Source organism: Triplophysa dalaica, chromosome 1 (genome assembly GCF_015846415.1).
Source record: "Triplophysa dalaica isolate WHDGS20190420 chromosome 1, ASM1584641v1, whole genome shotgun sequence".
NCBI classification, from domain to species: Eukaryota; Metazoa; Chordata; class Actinopteri; order Cypriniformes; family Nemacheilidae; genus Triplophysa; species Triplophysa dalaica.
In genome coordinates, this window is record NC_079542.1 from 12,041,958 (window position 1) to 12,053,809 (window position 11,852).

General features: G+C 38.3%; 1 protein-coding gene across 1 annotated transcript; it reads right to left on the reverse strand.

Annotated features, from left to right (window-relative positions):
- Nucleotides 1-182: 182 nt before the first annotated feature.
- znf507 (zinc finger protein 507) lies at nt 183-11,547 on the reverse strand. The gene is made up of 7 exons (XM_056752317.1): nt 11,435-11,547; nt 7,056-9,199; nt 5,074-5,191; nt 4,391-4,502; nt 3,682-3,786; nt 3,445-3,579; nt 183-2,901 (listed from the first exon to the last, which is right to left on the reverse strand). The coding sequence occupies exons 2-7, from the start codon at nt 9,195-9,197 to the stop codon at nt 2,523-2,525; spliced, it is 2,991 nt and encodes a 996-aa protein (XP_056608295.1). The 5' UTR covers nt 9,198-9,199; nt 11,435-11,547; the 3' UTR covers nt 183-2,522.
- Nucleotides 11,548-11,852: the final 305 nt, after the last annotated feature.

Genomic DNA, 11,852 nt, shown 5'->3' on the forward strand with positions numbered 1-11,852 from the left:
CTAATTATGTCAGACATCTAAAATGATACAATATGAGACACAATATGAGGAAATGTCAGTTCTAAGACCAAAGCATAAGGCTGCAAGTAATAGTATCCGCTAACATTAAATTGCTATGTTGCTTTTCTGAAAGTTTCAGGCTTACAATGACCCTAACAAATTAAAGACACTTTCAGATGACATATGGTATTCATTTTTATTAGCAAAAATACACTAGCAAAAATCATAACATTACAGTTTTAGAACAACAAATAAATAATTGAGAACAAAACACTAATACAAAACTGGGCCCTCAGCACTTGACAGGGAAAAAAACTGAAAGGCCTTTAAACGGTAAAACACTGAAACCTCTTTCCGTCTTTTGGCATGGCGTCCTGTAATGTGCCTGTTTTCAGATGCAAATGCCAACAGTTCCCTTACACTCACTTCAAAACCTTTTTTTTTTCAAATGTCATTTTTGATTCATTTGATCACTTTTCTGTAGTGTTTATAAACTTTAAAAAATATAATCTCTAAAAATGTCAGTTTTCTACAGTATGTATAACATGATAGTATATACAAAACCATGTTTCAGTACCCTGCACCCAAAATTCTAAGGGCATGTTATGTGGGAAAAGGTCTGGATTTAAAATGTCATTGTACTCATTACAGTTAGACTGCTTAGTTTAAGATTTAAGATCTTTCTCTAAACTTATCTTTTCTTTAAAATATCTATTAATGATGAGGCTGTTGAAACGGAAGGCACACTTGTGGCAAAGATCCTCTTCTTATTACCAGAAATGTATGATTATCAAATCTATTAACTATGTCTTCCTAATGAAGGTGCTGATTACTTGAAACTTCATACAAAATATACATTCCAGATGCACTGTAATTGTTCTTAGCAGATATGTAGATAAACAACCAATAGAGTAGACTAAACCTAAAATTCCAAATACAACATGTTGTCGGGACACCGCATGAACAAAATGCCTGCCAATTCCAATGGATCTTGATTAATTTGCTACGTCACACAATAGATGTGAACCAAATTAAACACAACAGCTGGAACGCAAAAATAAGCTCTTTTAAGACCAATTTCTCTTTGCTGGCATTACTTTATAACAAGGCTTTGAAGTGTTCACATGCAAAATAACTAAATGCATCCTAAAAAGTTCTTCATGAATGATAAGCAATGTCAAAACTGGTAAAGGTTTCCGAGTATTAGTTTTCATCATTAAGATGCATATGTTAAAGACGACTACAAGGTTTATATGCAGACCACGTCACTATTTCTGTAACACTTGCAGTCTGAATTGTAAATTAGGTTTAGAATATAATAATCTGGTATGTAAATTCCTATGATTAAATTTCTCCGATTAAAGTTCTCTGATACTGAGCGATGACACGTCTGCATGAATTATGAATGCCCTTTTATCATACTAATTTTACATTTTAGACTGTTGACATAACAAACTTTAAGTGCATGCAAATCTCCCTTGGTAGATATGAAGCATATAAGGGGCAAATTGAAGGAATCTAAGGTCAAATCGAGAATTAGAGAGTTATCACTAGGAATTTCCAGAGGTAGTGATCAAGCAAAAATATAGAACTACATTTTTTCAAACCCATGACCCAGTTATGAATCGTAAAGGCTTTCATTGCGATTACAGCAGTATAAAATTGAATAAAAGAAAAAAGTTGTGTGTGACATTTATCCATGTACTGCAAAAAGGAAAGAAAAACATGAAAGAAAAAATAGAATGAGAACAAGCCTTCAAGTTTTGGCATTTTAACTTTTGTAATAACTGGATTATTATATGAATAATAACAATAATAAAGCCTCGTAAGAACAAGCCCTTTGTAGCATAAAAAAAGTTTTTACTGGGCCAGTTTTTACACTTGTGCTGCTATTTCAATCAGAAAACAATTAAACTAATAATATACTGTTTATATACAGTATTAAGATACATTCGTAGTAAAGATTTCTCCACTCATTATTAAGTGCAGAACATATAGCACCAAACTAAACATAACGGGAGGGAACATGCATATAAAAATAAATTAGTTTGATAAATATCAAAATGCAAACACTAACACACATTTGAGAACATGAACGAAATCTGCATCTATACTTTCAAATATGGCATGGCAGGTGCCAACTTAAAAGTAAATGCACATAAGAACTATAGATTTAAATAATAATACAGTGAACAGAAGAAGCTGCCTTGGTTTCATAATGTGTGTTCGCTATGCAGAAAATATTCTAAACCGATGAGGTATTAAATGTTTTTGGAAAAAAATCACGATTTGCATAATTCACAATGAAATGACTCCTTCCTGTGCTGAAATAGCAATTATACTTGATCTGACACTGAATCTCTTGAAATGTTGTGTCCATGGTCAATAAAACAAACAGAAACTAACACAGACTGAGAAAGAAACAAAGAAGGACGGAGGACATAAAGGAAAAAAGAGGAGACGAAAAGATGTTTTGACAGTAAAGTTGTGCTGAAACAAAGGAACCCAGTATGTGTGATGGGTCACTGGCCGCTGCTCATCTCTTTCGACTGATTTCCCTGCTGCTCTTTGCTCAGTATGATGCTGATGAGATCTCCCTCATGCTGCTTCATGTGCTCCATCAGCTGCTCTTTACTGGTGGACTCGAATCCACAGATACAGCAGCAGAAAAGCAGCACACAATATTCCATACCTGGCCGCGACTGCCCCGGGCCGCCGCGCCATGCCACAGTCCCAGTCCCGCTGGAGGATGATCTCACAGGGCTACCCTCCGGTGTGCCCGTGTTCACTGGCCCTGTGAGAGAAGCCATCTCAAATGACTGCTTGTCTTTTCTGTTTAAGACAACATATGGACGCTCCACCACAGTCTCAGGTGCTGATTTCAGAGGCAAAATAGGTGATCTGCATACCAAGATATAAAAGAAAAGAAACAAATTATGTTAGCCTGGTCAAATCGAGATGGGCAGGTTTACTTTTACCTAACGATAAACAGTAAATTCAGATTTTTTATTTTTTCATCAGCCGTACACTTTTGATAAAAAATACAAATCCATGATTAAAAAAAGTTTTTATCATGTAAGTTTCATTCTGACAATAACTTACAACCTTTTTCAGGTGGAACATACAGTATCAGCTCTGTTTCAAAACAAGAACAAGACGACGTAGGCTGACTATTCATTAAAAACAATTCAACTGTTCAATCCATTTTTTACCCAATCCTTGTGTGTGCAGTGTATATTTATGCTTATTAGGGCATCACACTGATTCTAGTGATGAGTTACAATAGTGTTTCAAATCAAATCACTTATAAGGTATCCTATCCCTGTTAGCATACCACCTTAAAAGGCAGTATCCTCTGTAAGCTCAGTACATCTGGACCAGACATATAACGTGTCAGATGTCCATGCCTATTAGTAATAATAATGAAGAATAGTCCCTTCTTACCGGCCGCTCTGGGAAATGGCCTCATTGATCGCCTTGTTCACTTGCTCATAGTTATAATTCTGATCTCCGGCGTGTTTCCACATGTGAGACTTGAGAGATGGCGGGTGACTACACACGTAACCACATAGGGAGCACCTGTGACACAAGATAAAAATTATGACAAATCTCCCAGCAGAAGACTGTTCTGTACCATCTCTTCTACAATGTCCATTTGTCTGTATGTATAATCTATCTGACCTGTACTGCTCCAGCAGCTGCATGGCTTGATGTTCCTGTGGGTGTTTCTTCATGTGGCCCTTCAGACTGTTCATATTAGTTGTGGCAAAGTCACAGCTGCAGCACCTAGAGAGATCACGCGATACGCAATTAAAGGCAAAAGGCTCAATTTTAAATGAAACCCACTGGAGGACCTGTCAAGTGGGGTCGGGTGTTGTTAGATACCGCGGTACTTTGTGTTTTGTTTGTGAGGCTGCGTTTTTGGAGTGCTAGAGCACTGAAAGTCTGACGGAGAGGCTTAACTCAAAGGATTGTTCTGGGTAAATGCGCACTCACAGACCTCAAATGAATTGCGCAGCTGTGTTAAAAGGACGATGCCGTTTGAAATTATCCTGGGTGAGCAAAACTGAAGCAAGTTGTGTCTACACATACAAAGAGACCGTAATGGGAGACTAATGCCTTTATGCAAACTAGCTTGTATATCTGTGCTTGTATTAAGAGGATGAGATCTTTCATAAACACCGCACAAGCCTGTTCCCTTTACAAGTGAAGGCAGCAAAGACATATCCAGAGCATTGCTGCGCCCTTGTGGTGATTGTTGGTGATGCTTTCATTCTCTGCTACAGTAAATTTGAATTATACAAACTGTAACAAAAGTGATGCTTTGTGATTTTAAAGGTTTAAGCATTTATCCTTATGTAAAATGAACATGAGTAGAACTTTTTCAAACCTGTATGGTTTATCAGAGTTGTGGATTCGCCGATGGTTGCGCACCCCGACATAGGTGGAACTGGTGTAGTCACATACATCACATTTAAAACTGCTCTGTTCACTGGATGGATCTAGGAAAGAGGGGGAAAACAGTGATATTACCATTCAAAACCACCTTTTCTAAATCGAAAAATAATCTTATTATCAAATTAAAGTGATAGTTCACCCAAAAATTCTGTCAACTTTTATTCACCCTCTCATTTAAAACCTGTATGTGTTGTTTTCTTATGCAGAAAACAAAAGAAGATATTTTATAGAATAATGGTAATTGGACAACGGAGGTACCCATCGACTTGCATTGGTTTTGTGTCTATACTATAGAAGTTAATGGGTACCGCCATGGTTCGTTTACCAACATTCTTTACATTATTTTTTCTGTTCAGCGGAAGAAGGTCAAACAGGTTTAAAATGACAAGAGGGTGAGTTAATGATGACAAACCTTGAATTTTTGGAAGAACTATCACAAAAAAAATAAACATTTGCGAATTAACAAAAACAAACAAATCTATCAAAATAAAACAAATCTTATACTTAAATGCCCTGTTAAACTAAATAACTATTTTACAAAACATTTAGTCTTTTGCTGTTTTGATTGCATCCACTGTTCCCTTGTTTTAAAGGGACAAAACAGGTCATACTCACCTTCATCTGTCATCTTTTCTGATTCTTCCACAGTTACTGTGCTTTCAGTGACGTGGGTCAGCGTGCTGCTGATGTCATCAATCCCGTGTCTCTCTCTCTCATGGCTCCTCAGCTGACTCTGGGTGAGATATTAATAAAAACATCATCAGTTCTTCATAAGGAGCAAGTTTATTAATAAAGCAGCGATGGAGGAGCACTACACTCCAATATTAGGAATTCCAATCCTAGCTCTCAATTCAGGAAGATTGAAGCTTGCTCAAATATGTACTTTTCTACCAACTAATTGTAAAAGATAATTCAAGTCTAAGTAAAAACCATAGCTTATGCATTTAATGTTTTTTTTAGATATATTTATTTCAGAATGAAATTAAAACAGATTGTAAAAACTATCTGACAATTGTTTCATCGGAATTGTGCGCCAAGAGAGCAGTTAACTTCCGGTCTGGTCTTGTTTATCGGTCCCGCTAGTGTCTAATTTATGTAAATATTCATTTATAATGTTATATTATTGAATAATTCTTGTAATAAATAAACGATTTGTTGAATTGAGATGTATGTTAATTTTATTATAGGACCCAGTCTTTGGCTTTTGCACTTTTATTTGTAATTTATTTTTATTTTGCTCTTATTCTTTTAACATTTTTAAATCCATTTTATTGCTGTTTTACTGTTTCTTAAAAAAAAAAAAAAAATTGTGATCTTAAATCATTTGCACTTTAAAGATACATTTTCTTTCTGTCAATCATTTTATGTAAAGCACTTTGAATTGCACTTGCCTTGCCTTGCCTTTTCAAGCTGTTGTGATTGGTCGGTGCTCCTCTCACTTGTATTCATAAACTTTGGCTTTTACCAATAAACAGTAACAATGGCATCAACTTCACTTTATCAGTTAAAAACATGCGGATCGATCAAAGTGTAATGGAGGTCTATTAGTGCATGAGCAAACGCCTTTATTAGAGATCGCAATTATTTTCCTACTATCAAAAATGATCGTTCTGTACAATTTATAAGCTTTTGTGCCCGCGGGGACCTCAATTTTAGTGCCCACGGTGCCACGGCTCCCCATGATCTGGTGTGCATTCAGGTTTAGGTCCCCACTAACATTTAAAAACCAAGTCACACACAATATAAGTATAGGACTGTGAAGAAAGTGGTTTAGCGCGTAGCTCAGTCAAATGTTTAAAATCTCTGATAACCTACTCCAGCGGCTCTTCCTCTTCTCGAAGGAAGCCCTCGCCCCTTTTTTAGCATATTCCTTTGGGTGGGGGTTATTAAAAGCACTCAGAATGGAAACATCATCTACCCGGGAAGTAGAGGGCTGTAGTCCGATCCAGCCGTTCTCTGTAGTCAAGCTTGGTATTCCAGTCTAATTCAAAATAATGGAGGGTTGCTTAGCCAAGTAACGTTCCTTCTCGGTTTCTTTTGATTCTTATCAGAAACAATCTACAGGCACTGTATTATTTTCGAATGTGTACCGAAAGTTAAGTGCAGTTCACGAACACACGCATGCACAGTAATTTTTGTTTATGTTGTTGCTTGGAAACCATCTATAGGAACACTTTTAACACTTGTTTAAGACCTTAAAATCCAAATTGGACCTCCAGTCCAATTTGATTGTGTTCATTTTACTTGTTTACGTATAATTCACTGCTAGTACATTTTGATTATGGTTATACATAAATCATCAAAAAAAAAAAAATGTACACAACATAAAGAGAAAATACCAAATAGTGTAAATAGGTTGTCTAAGAATAATAATATTTGAATTTTGATAAAAATTATACATAGAACCTTATAATTTCAAGGCAATAAAATTATTTTTAGACCAACGCTTTAAATGTTGAGTCTCTTACCTTTAGAATAGTTATTCTTCAAGCAACAATATTCTTCACAGTATTCCAACTAAAGAGTTCAGATTGAATCTCAAATTAAAGAAAATGTAAAAAAAAACTTCCTGACAGTTAAGCATCAGTTATCCTCACCTTGTAGTGGAAACTCTCGCTGCACTGTTTGCAGCTGTACATGCGGCTCTTGCAGTGGTGGATCATGTGACGCTCCAGGTCCTTGCTGTCACAGGCGATGTGCTCACAGATGGGACACTGGTAAGGTTGCCTCTGTCTATGCACACGGAGGTGCTGCTTTATGTAGCCCTTGTTCCCACTGCTGTAACGGCACAGTCGACAGCGGTACGGCCTCTCATTTCCAGCAATATACTCCACCAGACCCTCTGTAGTGGAAACATCCGTAGATCCAGCAACAACCCCTGCGACTCCACCACCATGTTGACTTTGGGCATTGTCCTGCAACTCTTTCAGAATATCCTCATCAGACGTGTTTTGATCTGAACGCTCCTGCAGTCGCTCAATGACGGTTAAAAGAGACATACTGATGCCAGCATTAGGTGGACCTCCTACCAGTACATCTTTTGGATCTTTTGAACTCTGAAGGTTAGGAAGAGGACCTGCATCTCCAATCACACCAGTGAGCTCTCCTGAGTTTGTCTTGGGGCCTGTAGTAGAAATCTCTATAATTCTCTGGCCCGTGTCAGGGTTCTGCGTATCTAAGCCATGCACACCCTTCAAAGCAATTTTGTTAAGCTCAGGGGCCCTCGTGGGCATGGCCACCAGCACCTCGGCTGCCAAAGAATGCAGCCGTAGAGACTCTGAATGAGTTCTTCTCCGAACTGGTGGCACATTTTCATCTGAGTGAGACCCTGAAGACACTGTCTCCTTATTCTGTTGTCGATCATCTCCATTCCAGCCATCCCCAACATCCTTAAACTCCTCGTTTTGTTTGCAATATACAGGGTGATGTTGGCTCTCCAACTCTGGTTCCTCAGAGGCAAGAAGAGTCTTGTCTCCTCCAACTTCTGGACTGAGGAGCAAAGGCTTGTTTGACACTGGCTCTTCGGCGCAGGGGAGGCGTTCCACAATGACGTTGACGTGGCCTGCACTATTGCCGCTGCTGCTGATTATCTTTTGTGCTGAGGATAGAAGGCTGTCAGAGCTTCCCTGTTGGTTCTCTGTTTCTAACTCCAGCTCCATTTGCGCCTCTGGGGTTACCTGGACCTCCAATACGGGTTCCTGAGAGTCCTTAATAGAAAAAATTTGGTTCGTAACAGGGTTTTTGGTCTCTACCGATTTCCCAGCTCCAGTCTCCCCATCACACTTCATTTCAGGTGAGGCACACAGCTCTGGCCGGAGACTGGATGAACCATGCACCATCTGAGGTTTAAAACCAACACCGCCAAGGGCTGTACTGGTATCCTCCTTTCCTGTCTGAGCAAAAGGAGAACTAGAGCTTTGCGTTTGTACTGTCTGAGTATCGGGACACTCCGTCTCATCTTCAAATATAGGGTACGAGCAGTCAACGAGGCCTGCATGTCTCCACGCGTGGGTCTTCAGATTGCGTTGCTGTCTGCATTCGTAGTTGCAGATGAGACAACGGTACCTACCTGTCTCGAAGCTGTACCACTTCTTAGGTGTAGATATATCCTCTGATTCAGTCTTCAAGACTGTCATCCCTTGCTCATTCCTCCTCGCCGATATTGTCCCTTGCTCTTCTGTGATGTTTCTCGCATGCCCCCCCTCCTCCAGATGAAGTCTTATATGTGCAACTAGCTCCTCTTGTTGGTTAGAAGTAAATTGGCACTCTGAGCACATGAGAATGAGGTCACTGTGCTGTTCGTCATGGCACTGCAAATGCTCCTTCAACAGCTCCAACGTGGGCGAGATAAATCGGCACATACTGCACTGGTAGCAAGTAACAGTCCGAGTGCCTAGAACGGAAGGTTTGTGTTCAAACTCCGCTCCCGGGTGGTCCTTCCTCTGCTCTCGGGTTCTCTTACAAGGTGTGGCCCCACTCGGGTTGTCTCTGCTGTCTGGAACAGGTACAGAAGCACAAGTCATCAAGGGTCTCTTTTTCCCAGAAACCGTGCACCGCCGGGGTCGCTTGTCCACAATTTTGCTGAGTTTCTCGATGACCTGAATGAGAGAGTCAGCAGCCTGCTTTTGTTGCCGTTGCTGGTCTTTGCCATCGTGAAGATGTGGGTCAGGAATGAAAACGGCATCCTGCTGGCATCTAGGCTGAGGCACGAGAACAGCAATACCACTGCTGTCCTCCATTCCTGGAAAATAAAACAGACAAATTCACATAACACAGAAGAATAAAGCGTCACACAAGGGCATCTATGCAATGACACAGCTCACAGAATGTGCTTGGAATGGTCTGACATCCATTTTAAGCCTTATGTCTCTTTACTTGCAGAGGCCCTCCCTACATTTGTACAAGAATAGACACTACTTCACAAAGCTAAAAATATCACCCGTTGGTTACTGTCCAGTACAACTGTTTCTTTTTTCATGGTAGATTAGGTGTTTTATGACAATACAGTAACCTAACCTCTTCCTTTGATATATGAGGACTGATTTAAATAATTCATATCTGATATCGTCCCTTTCCTTGTTTAACCGCGTATGACCAAATTCACTGTCGAATTGTTTGAAATGGAAATACAATGTTGCTTTTAAATGATTATATTCTATGTTGTCAAAGTTGACAAGCACTTTTTAAGGGGAACTCAGGGTAAAGAGAGACATATGGCTTAATACGTTGTAATAGCCTTACACTACTAGCAATTGTTGTTAAAAAAACATAAAATATTTTTATTTCTTTAAAAAACCCTAACTGTAACACTAATTTTAACTGCAGGAATAAAACTATATATATATATATATATTATGCTAAAATAATAAAGAAGGAAAATACAGACGCTCTTTGGTGTATTTTCATACATTTTAATATTGTTGGTCAGAAACAATACAAAGATACATACACATATTAATAACCAAAATCATTGCGAATTTAATATATATACACAATGTTGTTAGACATCATAAAATATATTTGATCCCGATTTTGACTTTTTGATGTTGATTTATCAACACCAGTAGCCTAATATCTTCTCTCTCTCTCTCAGCTGACGGGGGCTAATATTCACATGTGCTCTGATACAGAATAAATAACCAAACCTTATTATAACAAGCACCTTATTTTTGTGTTTATAAGTATATCCTCATAATCTATAAAGTATACGATAATGGTAGATAATGTCTTAAATAGTCTTCATAACGGTCTTAAAGAAGGTAGTTTATAATTGAATGCATGTTTACCTTGAACAGACGCTTAAGTCGATGCCATTGTTAATATATCAAGCCATACATCTCTCTACAGGCTCCTTTAAATACTTTGTATTGGTTAGATATTTGCAAAACCTAGTGACAAACCTAAGGGGTGACTAATAAATCTCATAATATAGAGATACAAGGTTTCAGAAGGGCAGAAGCTATATGCTACAACTTCGCTACAAAATTGTAACCATGCCTTTAATGTATATTATTTAAATGTATGCTGTTACTCTACTCACTGTCTTGAGGTAATATTAATAGTTTAAGAAATAACTGAACTGTAATATTGTCATCATCAAACAATGTCAATAGACTCAGCACTTTCGCAGTCCACTTGTACTATTTCAATATAGTAGTTCTGCATTTTTGAACTACAGCAAAAGGGAAGTTGAAGAGAATGACATCAGACCAAAACAAAGACACGTGTAGCACATACCCATGTTAACACTTGCCATCGTTACACTGCACTTGGTTTTGTGCATTTTTCTATTTTCAAATAAATAATTTAAAAATGTTACATAATGTCATAATGAAACACTATGAAAGCACTGCGATATCCTGCTGACATGAATAAACAATAGGAATAATAGGTTTAATTGTTATAAAAGAAATTGCATTGTTTTAATAGAGCTACAGTATAATGGTCTCTGTGCGTCTCTACTGGTGACGTGTTGATTTCTATAGGTGAGATGTGCACCATTGAATCCTACTGGAGTAAAGACCAAAACACAACAACAGTTATAATATAAAGGAACGATGGTGAAAAGCTGATCGTTCATGACAGTATTCTAATAGAAACCATTAAAAAACTGTATTGCAAAGCAGGGCCTAAATAAAAACGAACACTGATTGGAAAATACGATCCGTCTTCCTGTACGACAACATATCGACATATGACGAACTGACAGACACCTGCTGATGGGCACTCAACACGTGCGAATCAAACTCAGTAAATATTCGTAATTTCTTGAGAAGTTGTGGATGATTGAGAACATGGTGTCCGTAATTACCGTGGATACGCAACGTGAGAAAGGGGCAGGACATTTCTGACACCAGCACTGCCAGCACACACATGTATACACAGTCCAACGTGAGCAGTGAAAAAACACCTGTACCGTTTAATAAACAGCTCAGATCGGTCATGCGACCGTCACATTCATCCCAGCGCTACTTACTGATGCAGCAGTTCTGTGTGATCTTTGGCCTCGGTGCTTGTAACGCGTAGATTTTATTCCTGGGCTGTAAAAGTGCTTCACTCTGTGCTCAAAATGGCGAGAATGGAGCGCCGATCACGTGACCTGTAGAAGGGTCATGTGACCAGTGCGACACCAGCCAGACTGATTCTAGATCAGGTTTTAAAACACACATACTGACATCGATGAAAGGCACCACTGATGTCAACTTAAGTCCTATTTTTTTATTTACTTACCTGTTTTATTTTTAGCAGGAGCTAATAATATTAATACTTTGTAAATTATATAAACAAAGCACAACTACTCATTTACATTATATACGTGGACCTACACATTTTAAAAGCCTTTAATACAGAAAGATTGTACTTAAAGTATCTATGAAAATCTGATTTGACTAAAT

Excerpts from the sequence above, each read along its gene's own strand:
- znf507 (XM_056752317.1), bottom strand. The coding sequence starts at position 9,197 with ATGGAGGACAGCAGTGGTATTGCTGTTCTCGTGCCTCAGCCTAGATGC. Across the intron at positions 3,787-4,390 it reads AACTCTGATAAACCATACAG|GTGCTGCAGCTGTGACTTTG; the intron begins GTTTGAAAAAGT and ends TGATCTCTCTAG. Across the intron at positions 2,902-3,444 it reads GCCATTTCCCAGAGCGGCCG|ATCACCTATTTTGCCTCTGA; the intron begins GTAAGAAGGGAC and ends CTTGGTATGCAG.